The sequence below is a fragment of the Corvus hawaiiensis genome (assembly GCF_020740725.1).
Source record: "Corvus hawaiiensis isolate bCorHaw1 chromosome 31 unlocalized genomic scaffold, bCorHaw1.pri.cur SUPER_31b, whole genome shotgun sequence".
Lineage (NCBI taxonomy): Eukaryota > Metazoa > Chordata > Aves > Passeriformes > Corvidae > Corvus > Corvus hawaiiensis.
Window position 1 is genome coordinate 20,357 of NW_025963247.1, and position 14,167 is coordinate 34,523.

The 14,167-nt window shown below is 65.3% G+C and overlaps 1 protein-coding gene across 2 annotated transcripts; it reads right to left on the reverse strand.

Annotated features, from left to right (window-relative positions):
* Positions 1-9: 9 nt before the first annotated feature.
* VARS2 (valyl-tRNA synthetase 2, mitochondrial) lies at positions 10-14,066 on the reverse strand. Of its 2 annotated transcripts, XM_048293036.1 has the most exons (19): positions 13,902-14,066; positions 12,373-12,478; positions 12,210-12,292; positions 11,363-11,439; positions 8,462-8,532; positions 7,506-7,632; positions 6,471-6,575; positions 6,070-6,138; positions 5,880-5,958; positions 5,470-5,630; positions 4,288-4,410; positions 3,729-3,802; positions 3,428-3,469; positions 2,897-3,050; positions 1,345-1,546; positions 1,058-1,173; positions 508-680; positions 295-417; positions 40-188 (listed from the first exon to the last, which is right to left on the reverse strand). In XM_048293036.1, the coding sequence occupies exons 6-19, from the start codon at positions 7,551-7,553 to the stop codon at positions 89-91; spliced, it is 1,569 nt and encodes a 522-aa protein (XP_048148993.1). In that variant the 5' UTR covers positions 7,554-7,632; positions 8,462-8,532; positions 11,363-11,439; positions 12,210-12,292; positions 12,373-12,478; positions 13,902-14,066; the 3' UTR covers positions 40-88. The 2 variants fall into 2 exon arrangements, with proteins under 2 accessions (XP_048148994.1, XP_048148993.1); XM_048293037.1 differs by lacking the exons at positions 3,428-3,469; positions 3,729-3,802; positions 4,288-4,410 and having other exon boundaries at positions 10-188; positions 5,497-5,630.
* Between the last annotated feature and the right edge of the window lie 101 nt (positions 14,067-14,167).

Below are 14,167 nucleotides of genomic sequence, written 5' to 3' on the forward strand. Positions count from 1 at the left end.
AACGAGCCCAGAACCTCATTAACAGATATTTTAAATTATATTTATTAAATCTCGGGCCCCCCCTGAAGCTGGGGGTCCCCACGGGGGCTCAGGGGGTCCCCGGGGGGGTCCCTGAGGGGGTCCCCGGGGGTCTCCAGGGCCTGCAGGGCCTGCTCCAGGCGGGCGAGTTCTGCTCGGAGCACGGCGGCCTGGGGGAGAAGGGGTTAATTATCAATCAGGGCAGCGCTAATTAGGCCGCCCCATTGCTGCTCACCGTTAACGAGGCCAGCGGCGCTAATTAGGCCCTTGACGAACCTGGTGCTGCTCGGCGCCCCCGGGGGGGTTGGGGGAGGCCCCCCCGAGGCTCCTGAGGCGCCGCTCGAGGCTCCTGAGGCGGGCGCAGAGCTGGGCCCGGGCGGCCCCCGGCTCCACCAGGCCCTGGGGGGACAGAGGGGCCCCAAATGTCACCGGGGGGGGGGCGGGGTTGGGACCCCAAAAATCCCCCCAGAGCCCCGGCCCCGCCCTCACCTGGATCTGCAGGTGCACGAAGGTTCCGGGCCCCGCGGGAGCCCCCGCCCAGCCCGGCCCCGGCCCCGCCCCCGGCGGGAGGAGCCGCACAGGCCCCGCCCCCGAGAGCGTGCGGAAGGCGGGGCCGAGCGGCTCCAGCCAATCCCGAGCCGGCTCCGGGCACTGCACCAGCACTGGGGGGGAAAACCACGCCCACAAAAAATGGCCGCCCCCATGTGGGACAACATGGCCGCCACCATGGGGGCCGCCATCTTGGGGTGAGCAGGTGCACGCTGGGATACGGCTGTGCCCCAAGGCCCACTGGGATTTGTAGTTCCCACTCAGGAATGGCCATCTTGTCCATCCCAAAGCATGCTGGGATTTGCAGTCCCTTATCCCCCCGCCGGTAGCCATCTTAGCTACTCCAGAGCATGCTGGGACATGTAGTCCCCCCGGCAGCCCTCTTGACTCTCCCAAAGCATGCTGGGATTTGCAGTTCCCCCGCCATCTCGGCTGCCCCGGGGCCTGCTGGGAGTTGCAGTCCCGCGCCCCCTCCCCCCGCGGGGCTCACCTGGGGGGCGGGCGGCCCCCCCGAGCCGGAAGGTCTCGCGCAGCCCCCCGCACGGCCCGCACCAGCTCCAGCATGGCCGCCACCTGCGCCTCCAGCTCGGGGCTGCGCCAGTGCGCCTGGGGAGGGGGGAAACGGGGTGAGACCCCCGGGAACCCCCCCAGAACCCACCTGGAGCCCCCCGACCCCTCTAAACCACCCACAACCCACCCCAGACCCCCCTGAAACCCCCCAGGACTCCCCCAAACTCCCTCCGGACCCCCCCCCAAAATCCCCCCCCCAGTCCTCACCAGTTGCCGGGGGTCGGGGAACGGGGCCCTGCAGAGCGTGGGGGGCGCGGGGGGGGGCGCGGGGCAGGCGCTGCCAGAGCTCCTCGGCCACGAAGGGGGCGAAGGGGGCCAGCAGGCGCAGCCCCAGCTCGGCGCAGGCCAGCAGCGTCTCCAGGGCGCCGGGACGGAGCGCCGGGGACTGCAGGGACGCCTTGGACACCTCCTGGGGGGACACGGGGCGGGCAGGGGGTCAGGGAGCCCGGAAATGGGGAGAGAAGCCCCGAAAATGGGGAGAGAGACCCCCAAAAATGGGGAGAGAGACCCCTGAAATGGGGTCAGGGAGCCCAAAATGGGGAGAGAAACCCCAAAAATGGGGAGAAAAACCCCTGAAATGGGATGAGGAAGCCCGAAATGGGGAGAAAACCCCCAAAAATGGGGGGAGAAACCCCTGAAATGGGGTCAGGGAGCCCGAAATGGGGAGAAAACCCCCAAAAATGAGGAGAGAAACCCCTGAAATGGGATCAGGGAGCCCGAAATGGGGAGAGAAACCGCTGAAATGGGATCAGGGAGCCCAATATGGGGAGAAAACCCCCAAAAATGGGGAGAAAACCCCCAAAAATGGGGTCAGGGAGCCCAATACGGGGAGAGAAACCCCTGAAACGGGGAGAGAAACCCCAAAATGGGGAGAGAAACCCCAAAAATGGGGTCAGGGAGCCCGAAATGGGGAGAGAAACCCCAAAAATGGGGTCAGGGAGCCCAATACGGGGAGAGAAACCCCTGAAACGGGGAGAGAAACCCCAAAATGGAGAGAGAAACCCTAAAAATGGGGTCAGGGAGCCCGAAATGGGGAGAGAAACCCCAAAAATGGGGTCAGGGAGCCCAATACGGGGAGAGAAATCCCTGAAACAGGGAAAGAAACCCCAAAATGGAGAGAGAAACCCTAAAAATGGGGTCAGGGAGCCCGAAATGGGGAGAGAAACCCCAAAAATGGGGTCAGGGAGCCCAATACGGGGAGAGAAACCCCTGAAACGGGGAGAGAAACCCCAAAATGGAGAGAGAAACCCTAAAAATGGGGTCAGGGAGCCCGAAATGGGGAGAGAAACCCCAAAAATGGGGTCAGGGAGCCCAATACGGGGAGAGAAACCCCTGAAATGGGGAGAGAAACCCCAAAATGGGGAGAGAAACCCTAAAAATGGGGTCAGGAAGCCCGAAATGGAGAGAGAAACCCCAAAAATGGGGAGAGAACCCCCAGAAATGGGGTCAGGGAGCCCGAAATGAGGAGAGAAACCCCTGAAACGGGGAGAGAAACCCCAAAATGGGGAGAGAAACCCTAAAAATGGGGTCAGGAAGCCCGAAATTGAGAGAGAAACCCCAAAAATGGGGAGAGAACCCCCAGAAATGGGGTCAGGGAGCCCAAAACCAGCGAGAGAAACGCTAAAAACGGAGTCAGGGAAAAGACCCCCCCAAAGTGGGACGACGACCCCGAAACCAGACAAACCCCCCCAAAAAAGGGCCCAGCCCCCCAGGAAGTGGGAATTGGGCCTTTTGGGGTCTCGGGGGAGCCCCCACGCACCAGGTAGACGTCGCAGAAGCTGCGCAGCCAGAAGCTCTGCACGGCGGGCCGCGGCGCCCTGCGGCTCCAGCGCCTCCAGCCGCCGGCCACACTCGGCCACGGCCGCGGCCAGGCGGGCCAGCACCCACCGGTCCAGGGGCGACCCCGGGAGCACCTGGGAGCGGGGGATGGAGCGCGATGGGGGACGCTGGCGGCTTCCAGGAGATGGTTTTGGGGGTTTTTGGGGTGCCGGTACCTGCTCAGGGGGTGGTTTTGGGGTCCCAGGGGTGGTTTTGGGGTGCCAGGGGTGTTTTTGGGATCCCAGTACATGCTATGGGGTTTTTGGGGCCCCCGTGGGCGTTTTTGGGATCCCAGTACCTGCTCAGGGGGCGTTTTTGGGGTCCCAGGGGTGTTTTAGGGGTCCCAGTACCTGCTCAGGGGGTATTTTTGGGGTCTCTGTGGGTGTTTTTGGGATCCCAGTACCTGCTCAGGGGTTTATGGGGTCCCAGGGGCGTTTTTGGGGTCCCAGGGGTGTTTTTGGGGTCCCAGTACCTGCTCAGGGGGCGTTTTTGGGGTCCCAGGGGTGTTTTTGGGATCCCAGTTCCTCCTTAGGGGTTTATGGGGTCCCTGTGGGTGTTTTTGGGGTCCCTGGGGGTGTTTTTGGGGTCTCAGTACCTGCTCAGGGGGCGTTTTCGGGGTCCCAGGAGTGTTTTTGGGGTCCCAGTACCTGCTCAGGGGGCGTTTTTGGGGTTCCAGGGGTGTTTTTGGGGTCCCAGTACCTGCTCAGGGGGCGTTTTTGGGGTTCCAGGGGTGTTTTTGGGGTCTCAGTACCTGCTCAGGGGGCGTTTTCGGGGTCCCAGGGGTGTTTTTGGGTCCCAGTACCTGCTCAGGGGGCGTTTTGGGGGTCCCAGGGGTGTTTTTGGGGTCTCAGTACCTGCTCAGGGGGCGTTTTGGGGGTCCCAGGGGTGTTTTTGGGGTCTCAGTACCTGCTCAGGGGGCGTTTTGGGGGTCCCAGGGGTGTTTTAGGGGTCCCAGTACCTGCTCAGGGGGTATTTTTGGGGTCTCTGTGGGTGTTTTTGGGATCCCAGTACCTGCTCAGGGGTTTATGGGGTCCCAGGGGCGTTTTTGGGGTCCCAGGGGTGTTTTTGGGGTCCCAGTACCTGCTCAGGGGGCGTTTTTGGGGTCCCAGGGGTGTTTTTGGGATCCCAGTTCCTCCTTAGGGGTTTATGGGGTCCCTGTGGGTGTTTTTGGGGTCCCTGGGGGTGTTTTTGGGGTCTCAGTACCTGCTCAGGGGGCGTTTTCGGGGTCCCAGGGGTGTTTTTGGGGTCCCAGTACCTGCTCAGGGGGCGTTTTTGGGGTTCCAGGGGTGTTTTTGGGGTCCCAGTACCTGCTCAGGGGGCGTTTTCGGGGTCCCAGGGGTGTTTTTGGGGTCCCAGTACCTGCTCAGGGGGCGTTTTCGGGGTCCCAGGGGTGTTTTTGGGTCCCAGTACCTGCTCAGGGGGCGTTTTGGGGGTCCCAGGGGTGTTTTTGGGGTCTCAGTACCTGCTCAGGGGGCGTTTTGGGGGTCCCAGGGGTGTTTTTGGGGTCTCAGTACCTGCTCAGGGGGCGTTTTGGGGGTCCCAGGGGTGTTTTTGGGGTCCCAGTACCTGCTCAGGGGGCGTTTTGGGGGTCCCAGGGGTGTTTTTGGGGTCCCAGTACCTGCTCAGGGGGCGTTTTGGGGGTCCCAGGGGTGTTTTTGGGGTCCCAGTACCTGCTCAGGGGGCGTTTTCGAGGTCCCAGGGGTGTTTTTGGGGTCCCAGTACCTGCTCAGGGGGCGTTTTCGGGGTCCCAGGGGTGTTTTTGGGGTCCCAGTACCTGCTCAGGGGGCGTTTTGGGGTCCCTGGGGGTGTTTTTGGGGTCTCAGTACCTGCTCAGGGGGCGTTTTGGGGGTCCCAGGGGTGTTTTTGGGGTCCCAGTACCTGCTCAGGGGGCGTTTTCGGGGTCCCAGGGGTGTTTTTGGGATCCCAGTTCCTCCTTAGGGGTTTATGGGGTCCCTGTGGGTGTTTTTGGGGTCCCAGGAGTGGTTTTGGGGTCCCAGGGGTGTTTTTGGGGTCCCAGTACCTGCTCAGGGGGCGTTTTCGGGGTCCCAGGGGTGTTTTTGGGGTCCCAGTACCTGCTCAGGGGGTGTTTTCGGGGTCCCAGGGGTGTTTTTGGGGTCCCAGTACCTGCTCAGGGGGCGTTTTGGGGGTCCCAGGGGTGTTTTTGGGGTCCCAGTACCTGCTCAGGGGGCGTTTTGGGGGTCCCAGGGGTGTTTTTGGGGTCCCAGTACCTGCTCAGGGGGCGTTTTCGGGGTCCCAGGGGTGTTTTTGGGGTCCCAGTACCTGCTCAGGGGGCGTTTTTGGGGTTCCAGGGGTGTTTTTGGGGTCCCAGTACCTGCTCAGGGGGCGTTTTCGGGGTCCCAGGGGTGTTTTTGGGGTCCCAGTACCTGCTCAGGGGGCGTTTTCGGGGTCCCTGGGGGTGTTTTTGGGGTCTCAGTACCTGCTCAGGGGGCGTTTTCGGGGTCCCAGGGGTGTTTTTGGGGTCCCAGTACCTGCTCAGGGGGCGTTTTTGGGGTTCCAGGGGTGTTTTTGGGGTCCCAGTACCTGCTCAGGGGGCGTTTTCGGGGTCCCCCTGTCCCCGCCCAGGGCCCGCAGCACGAAGCCGACCCCGTTCCAGACTTTGTTGCAGAAGCGGCGCTGAGTCAGCACCGAGGCCACGCCCAGCCGGATTTCGGGGCCTGGGGGGGAGATTCGGGGTCTGAGGGGAGCACCAGGACCCCCCCCAGTGCCCCCCAGTAACCCCCAGCCCCCTCCCAGTCCTATCCAGTACTCCCAGTACCCACCCTGGGGGGGTCCCAGGGGGGATTGGGGATCCCTGGGGTGGCCGGGGGGGGTCCCAGGGGGGATTTGGGGTCCCTGGGGGGGGTCCCAGGGGGGATTGGGGGTCCCTGGGGGGGTCCCGGGGGGTTTTGGGACGGGGGTCTCACCGTGGGCGTTGTGGGTGCTCAGGGCGAGCCTCAGGGCGTCGGCGCCGCACTCGGGGATCCCCTGCGGGAACTGCCGCCTCTGGGGGGGATTTGGGAGGTCTTGGGGTCAGTTTAGGGGGTCCGGGGTCAGTTTTTGGGGTCTGGGGTCAGTTTTTGGGGGGGTTTCGGGTCAGTTTTTGGGGGGTCCCACCTGCCCCTCCTCGGCCGCCTGCAGCTCCTGGGGGTCCAGGACGCGACTCCGGAGCTTCTCCTGCAGCTCCTGGGGGAGGAAATCCCCAAAAGAGCCCCAAATCAGCCCGAGTTTGGGGGGGTTTGGGGAATTTGGGGGGTCTGGGAAAGGAAAATCCTGATTTTGGGGGTTTTTTAGGGGGATTTTAGAGGGTTTTGGAGGATTTAGGGGGTCCTGAGAGGGAAGCTGGGGAAGGGAAGCCCCAAAATAACCCCAAAACCACCCCGAATTTGGGGATTTTCCTGGGATTTTGAGGGAATTCGGGGGTTCTGGGGGATCTGGGAAAAGCAACCCCCCAAGTAACCCCGAATTTGGGGACTTTTCTGGGGGTTTTGGGGTTTTTCGGGGTTCCTCAGGGGTACCTGGAGCGTGGCCCCCCTGATGATGTCGCGGGGGTCGATGACGTTTCCCAGGGATTTGCTCATTTTCCGTCCCTGGGAATCCCGGACCAGCGAGTGCAGCAGCACCTGGGGGGGACGGGGGACACTGGGACCCCGAAAATGGGGACAGGGACCCCAAAAGTGGGTTTGGGGACCCTGAAAATGGGGACAGGGGGACACTGGGACCCCGAAAATGGGGACAGGGACCCCAAAAATGGGTTTGGGGACCCTGAAAATGGGGACAGGGGGACACTGGGACCCCGAAAATGGGGACAGGGACCCCAAAAATGGGTTTGGGGACCCTGAAAATGGGGACAGGGGGACACTGGGACCCCAAAATGGGGACAGGGACCCCCAGGAAAGGATCAGACACCGAGAAAGGGGGAAAAGGGACACCCAGGGGACACTTGGGGACACCTCAGGGACAGCTGGGGACACCTGAGGTGACCCTTGGTGACCCCTGGGGACACTGGAGGACCCTTGGGGACATTGGGGACCCCCAGGGGGACATCAGGAACCCCAAAGACCCAACCAGACCCTGGGAACTGGGGGGGACTTGGGGACACGGGGGACCCTTGGGGACACCCGAGGTGACCCTTGGGGACACGGGGGACCCTTGGGGACACGGGAGGTGACCCGAGGTGACCCTTGGGGACACGGGGGACCCTTGGGGACACCCGAGATGACCCCTGGGGACGCTTGAGGACATCATGGACACCCTGGACACCACCAGAACCCCAAAGACCCAACCAGACCCTGGGAACTGGGGGGGGACTTGGGGACACGGGGGACCCTTGGGGACACCCGAGGTGACCCGAGGTGACCCTTGGGGACACTTGAGGACATCATGGACACTTGAGGACATCACGGACACCCTGGACACCACCAGAACCCCAAAGACCCAACCAGACCCTGGGAACTGGGGGGGATTTGGGGACACGGGGGACCCTTGGGGACACTTGGGGACAGCCGGGGGAGCCCTGGTGGCACCGAGTGAGCCCTGGGGCCAGCGGTGACCTGGGAGAAGGGCAGGTGTCCGGTGAGCTGCTGGCCCAGCATGGCCATGCGGGGCCACCCAGAAGAACAGGAGGTCACTGCCCGTCACCAGCAGCGAGGTGGGGTAAAAGCGGCGCAGGTCGGGGCTCTGGGGACAAAGGGGACACGCAAAGGGGACACGGGGGCGGTGGCACCGCCGGCCTGGCACAGCCCGGGGGGGCAGCAGGGGACGCGCGGGGACGCGGAAGGCACGGGAGGGACATCGGGGAGGCATCGAAGGGCACGGGGAGGGGACACTTGGGGACATTCGGGGACACTCAGGGACACTGGGGGGACACTTGGGGACATTCAGGGACAGTGGGGGGACACTCGGGGACACTGGGGGGACACTCAGAGACACTGGGGGGACACTTGGGGACATTCAGGGACAGTGGGGGACACTCGGGGACACTGGGGGGACACTCAGGGACACTGGGGGGACACTTAGGGACATTCAGGGACAGTGGGGGACACTCGGGGACACTGGGGGGACACTCAGGGACACTGGGGGGACACTTAGGGACATTCAGGGACAGTGGGGGACACTTGGGGACACTGGGGGGGACACTTGGGGACATTCAGGGACAGTGGGGGACACTCGGGGACACTGGGGGGACACTCGGCGGACATTCAGGGACAGTGGGGGACACTCGGGGACACTGGGGGGACACTCAGGGACACTCAAAGGACATTTAGGGACACTGGGGGACACTTGGGGACACTCAAAGGACATTCAGGGACACTCGGGGTCACTGGGGGACACTTGGGGACATTCAGGGACACTTGGGGGACACTCTGGGACATTCCAGGACATTTGGGGACACCTGGGGACGTTCGGGGGCACTGAAGGGCGCTCAGGGAGGGGGCAGGGGGGGTGTTGGGGACATTTGGGAACACCTGGGGACATTTGGGGACACCTGGGGACGTCGGGGTCTCACCTGCTCGGGCCAGCCCAGGGCGGCGAAGGGGAAGAGGGCGGAGGAGAACCAGGTGTCCAAAACATCGGGGTCTGGGACAAGAAAGGGTCCTCAAAGGTCATGGGGGACCCCAAAATGTCACCCAGGGACCCCAAAACCCCTCAGGGGACCCCCAAATGGGGCTGGGGGACACGGAAATGGCACAAGGGGACCCCAAAACTGGGCAGGAGAACCCAAGATGTCACCCAAGGACCCCAAAACCCATCAGGGGACACAGAAATGGCACCAAGGGACCCCAAAACCCCTCAGGGCACCCCAAAACGTCACCCAAGCACCCCAAAACCCCTCAGGAGACCCCAAAATGTCACCCAGGGACCCCAAAACCCCTCAGGGGACCCCAAAACGGGCCTGGGGAACCCCAAAATGTCACATTTAAACCCCCCCCCCCCAAAAACCCCCTACACTTCAGAATTTCACCCGGATTTTTTGGGACCACCACCCCCTCCAATTTTTAGCCTCCTCCCCCCCCCCAAATTTCGGGCTGTCCCTGGCGTTTTTGGGGTGTCCTGGCCGTTTTTGGGGTATCCCCAGCCGTTTTCGGGGTATCCCTGGCCATTTTTGGGGCATCCCCAGCTGGGTTTTGGGGTGTCCCCAGTCGGTTTCGGGGTGCCCTGGCCGGTTTCGGGGTGTCCCTGGCCATTTTTGGGGTGCCCTGGCCGTTTTTGGGGTGCCCTGGCCGTTTTTGGGCTGTCCCCAGCCGGTTTCGGGGTGTCCCGGCCGTTTTTTGGGGTGTCCCAGCCGTTTTTGGGGTATCCCTGGCCGTTTTCGGGGTGTCCGGGCCGGTTTCGGGGTATCCCTGGCCGTTTTCGGGGTATCCCCGGCCGTTTTCGGGGTGTCCCGGCCGTTTTCGGGGTGTCCCGGCCGGTTTTGGGGTATCCCTGGCCATTTTTGGGTATCCTGGCCATTTTTAGGGTGTCCCGGCCGTTTTGAGGTATCCCCCGGCCATTTTTGGGGTATCTCTGGCCGTTTTCGGGGTGTCCCGGCCGGTTTCGGGGTGTCCCTGGCCGTTTTTGGGGTATCCCTGGCCGTTTTTGGGGTGTCCCGGCCGGTTTCGGGGTGTCCCTGGCCGTTTCTCGGGGTATCCCTGGCCGTTTTTGGGGTATCCCTGGCCGTTTTTGGGCTGTCCCTGGCCATTTTCGGGGTGTCCCCGGCCGGTTTCGGGGTATCCCTGGCCGTTTTTGGGGTATCCCTGGCCGTTTTCGGGGTGCCCTGGCCGGTTTCGGGGTATCCCTGGTCATTTTCGGGGTATCCCTGGCCGTTTTCGGGGTGCCCTGGCCGGTTTCGGGGTATCCCTGGTCATTTTCGGGGTATCCCTGGCCGTTTTTGGGGTATCCCTGGCCGGTTTCGGGGTGCCCTGGCCGGTTTCGGGGTATCCCTGGTCATTTTCGGGGTATCCCTGGCCGTTTTTGGGGTATCCCCAGCCGTTTTCGGGGTGTCCCGGCCGGTTTCGGGGTATCCCTGGCCGTTTTTGGGGTATCCCCGGCCGTTTTCGGGGTGTCCGGGACCGGTTTCGGGGTGTCCCTCTCACCTTGCTGCAGCCGCAGCTGCTCGGGGGGGCAGCCCAGGGTGGCCGCGGCCGCCGCCCGCGCCTCGGCCCTCGCTGCGCCCCACGAACCACGGCCCCTCCTGGGGGGGACCCCCCTGGGGACCCCCGGGACCCCCCCCCCCAGCCGGTAGGCTGGGGACGCGGTGGCCCCACCAGAGCTGGCGGGACAGGCACCAGTCCCTGGGGGGGCACGGGGACGGGGGTTGGGGACAGCCCCAGAATAGCCGGGACCCCTCCCCACGCACCCGGGACCCCTCCCCACACACCCGGGACCCCTCCCCACACACCCGGGACCCCCCTCCCCACGCACCTGGAACCCCTCCCCACGCACCTGAGACCCCTCCTGGACACCCCAGACCCCTCCCCACACACCCAGGACCCCTCCCCACACACCCCAGACCCCTCCCCACACACCTGAGACCCCTCCTGGACACCCCAGACCCCTCCCCACGCACCCAGGACCCCTCCCCACACACCCCCAGACCCCTCCTGGGCACCTGGGACCCCTCCCCACACACCCGGGACCCCTCCCCACACACCCCCAGACCCCTCCCCACACCACCCGGGACCCCTCCCCACACACCCCAGACCCCTCCCCACACACCTGGGACCCCTCCCCACACACCCAGGACCCCTCCTGAACACCCCAGACCCCTCCCCACACACCCAGGACCCCTCCCCACGCACCCGGGACCCCTCCCCACGCACCCGGGACCCCTCCTGGGCACCTGAGACCCCCTCCCCACACACCTGGGACCCCTCCCCACACACCCAGGACCCCTCCCCACGCACCCGGGACCCCTCCTGGGCACCTGAGACCCCTCCCCACACACCTGGGACCCCCTCCCCCACACACCCAGGACCCCTCCCCACGCACCCGGGACCCCTCCCCACGCACCCGGGACCCCTCCTGGGCACCTGAGACCCCTCCCAATGCACCCGGGACCCCTCCTGGACACCCCAGACCCCTCCCCAATGCACCCGGGACCCCTCCTGGACACCCCAGACCCCTCCCCACGCACCCGGGACTCCTCCCCAAGCACCTGAGACCCCTCCCCACGCACCCAGGACCCCCTCCCCACACACCCGGGACCCCTCCCCACACAGCCAGGACCCCTCCCCAAACACCCCCTGGACCCCTCCCCACACACCCGGGACCCCTCCCCAAGCACCCCCAGACCCCTCCTGGGCACCTGGGACCCCTCCCCAAGCACCCCAGACCCCTCCCCACGCACCCAGGACCCCTCCCCACACAGCCAGGACCCCTCCCCAAACACCCCCTGGACCCCTCCCCACACACCCGGACCCCCCCTCACCCCGCGTTTTCCATCCAGGTCCTCCAGTTCTTCTCGTGGAATTTGGGCACCAGGCGGAGCCTCCCCGACGTCACCGCCTGGGGACAGCGGGGACAGGTGACCCCCCTGGCTGTGCCACCCCCAGGGTGTCCCCAACACCCCCCCCGTGTCCCCAAACCCCCCGCAAACGGCCCCAAACGCTCCTGAACGTCACCTTCTGGGCACCCGGGGGACTCCCCAGGTGTGTGTGACCCCCCAGTGTCACCAGTGTCACCCCCAGTGTCCCCAGCGCCACCCCCAGTGTCCCCAGTGTCACCTCCAGTATCCCCAGTGTCCCCCAGTGTCACCCCCAGTGTCCCCAGTGTCCCCCCAGTATCCCCGGTGTCACCTCCAGTATCCCCCGGTGTCCCCAGTGTCACCCCCAGTGTCCCCAGTGCCACCCCCAGTGTCCCCAGTGTCCCCCCCAAGTATCCCCCCAAGTGCCCCCCAGTGTCCCCAGCGTCCCCCCCAGTGTCCCCAGTGTCACCTCCAGTACCCCCAGTGTCACCCCCAGTGTCACCTCCAGCGTCCCCAATGTCCCCCCAGTATCCCCAGTGTCACCTCCAGTATCCCCAGTATCCCCAGTGTCACCCCCAGCGCTCCCAGTGTCACCCCCAGTGTCCCCAGCGTCACCCCCCAGCGCTCCCAGTGTCACCCCCAGCGCTCCCAGTGTCACCCCAGCGTTCCCAGTGTTCCCAGTGTCCCCCCAGTGTCCCCAGTGTCACCCCCAGTGTCCCCCAGCGTCACCCCCAGCGCTCCCAGTGTCACCCCCAGCGCTCCCAGTGTCACCCCCAGCGTTCCCAGTGTCCCCAGTGTCCCCCAGTGCCACCTCCAGGGCCGCCCTGGCCATGTCCCCGCAGCTCAGGAACCACTGGCGCTTGAGCAGGAACTCGACGACGTCCCCCGGAGCGGCTGCGGGGACACGAGGGGACGCTGGGGACGGCCGAGGGCGCGGCGGGGGCGGGGAGGGGACAGCGGGGACAAGGGGGTACCTGCAGAGGGGCAGGGTCATGGCGTGGTCCCTGGACGCCCCGGACGAGTCCCCGCTGCGACAGCGCGGCCACCACCCCGGGCACGGGCCTCGAACCGCGGCACGCCCTGGGGACACGATTGGGGACACGATTGGGGACAGTGGGGACACAATTAGGGACAGTGGGGACACGATTGGGGACACGACTGGGGACAGCGCGGCCACCACCCGGGCCACGGGCCTCGAACCGCGGCACGCCCTGGGGACACGATTGGGGGACAGTGGGGACACGATTGAGGACACGACTGGGGACAGCGCGGCCACCACCCGGGCACGGGGCCTCGAACCGCGGCACGCCTGGGGACACGATTGGGGACACCATTGGGGACAGTGGGGACACGATTGGGGACAGTGGGGACACGATTGGGGACACGACTGGGGACAGCGCGGCCACCACCCGGGCACGGGCCTCGAACCGCGGCACGCCCTGGGGACACGATTGGGGACACCATTGGGGACAGTGGGGACACGATTGGGGACAGTGGGGACACGATTGAGGACACGACTGGGGACAGCGCGGCCACCACCCCGGGCACGGGCCTCGAACCGCGGCACGCCCTGGGGACACGATTGGGGACACGATTGGGGGACAGTGGGGACACGATTGGGGACAGTGGGGACACGATTGGGGACACGACTGGGGACAGCGCGGCCACCACCCGGGCACGGGCCTCGAACCGCGGCACGCCCTGGGGACACGATTGGGGACACCATTGGGGACAGTGGGGACACGATTGGGGACACGACTGGGGACACGATTGGGGACACGGGGGTTGGGGACACGATTGGGGACACAATTGGGGACATGATTGGGGACACGATTGGGGACACGATTGGGGACACGGGGGTTGGGACACGATTGGGGACACGATTGGGGACACGATTGGGGACAACGACTGGGGACAGCGCGGCCACCACCCGGGCACGGGCCTCGAACCGCGGCATGTCCTGGGGACACGATTGGGGACACCATTGGGGACAGTGGGGACACGATTGGGGACACGACTGGGGACACGATTGGGGACAGCGGGGGTTGGGGACACGACTGGGGACAGTGGGGACACGATTGGGGACAGTGGGGACAGCGGGGACACGATTGGGGACACGGGGACAGCGGGGGATTGGGGACATAGGGACACAGGGATGTGGGACAGGGCTGGGGATGGGGGGACATCCTGGGGACACCCTGGGGACACCCTGGGGACACCCTGGGGACATGGGGGACACAGGGATGTGGGACAGGGCTGGGGACATAGGGACACCCCTGGGGGACATCACTGGGGACACCCTGAGGACAAGGACCAGATCTGGGGACACCTTCGGGACCAGTTCAGAAGGACCAATTTGGGGACAGTTTGGGGCCATTTCAGGGCCCAGTCTGGGACCAGTTTGGGAAGGCTTTGGGGCCAGATTTTGGGGCCATTTGGGGCCAGATTTTGGGGCCGTTTGGGGCCATTTGGGGCCAGATTTTGGGGCCATTTGGGGCCGTACCTGCAGCCACCCCCCCGCCCGGGGGACACAAGGTGCCATCGTCGCCGATGACCGAGAGCAGGGGCAGCCCGTGGGCCCCGGGCCAAGCGCCAGGTCCTGGGGGCTGTGACCGGGGGTGACCTTCACGGCCCCTGGGGACGGGGACAGGGTCAGCCCCGGGGTCAGCCCCAAGGTCAGCCCCGTTCCCCTTCAGTCCCACACTGGTCCCAGTGCCCCATCCCAGTCCCATCCCAGCCCCCCCCCAGTCCATCCCAGTGTCCCCAAAT

What these genes read in the sequence shown, in the direction of transcription:
- VARS2 (XM_048293036.1), bottom strand. Translation starts at nt 7,553, where the DNA reads ATGGCCATGCTGGGCCAGCAGCTCACCGGACACCTGCCCTTCTCCCAG. An exon ending in GACCCCAAAAACACCCCTGG is followed by an intron (nt 3,803 to 4,287) that starts GACCCCGAAAAC and finishes AGCAGGTACTGA; the next exon opens with GACCCCAAAAACACCCCTGG. An exon ending in GCTTCTGCGACGTCTACCTG is followed by an intron (nt 1,547 to 2,896) that starts GTGCGTGGGGGC and finishes GTGTCCCCCCAG; the next exon opens with GAGGTGTCCAAGGCGTCCCT.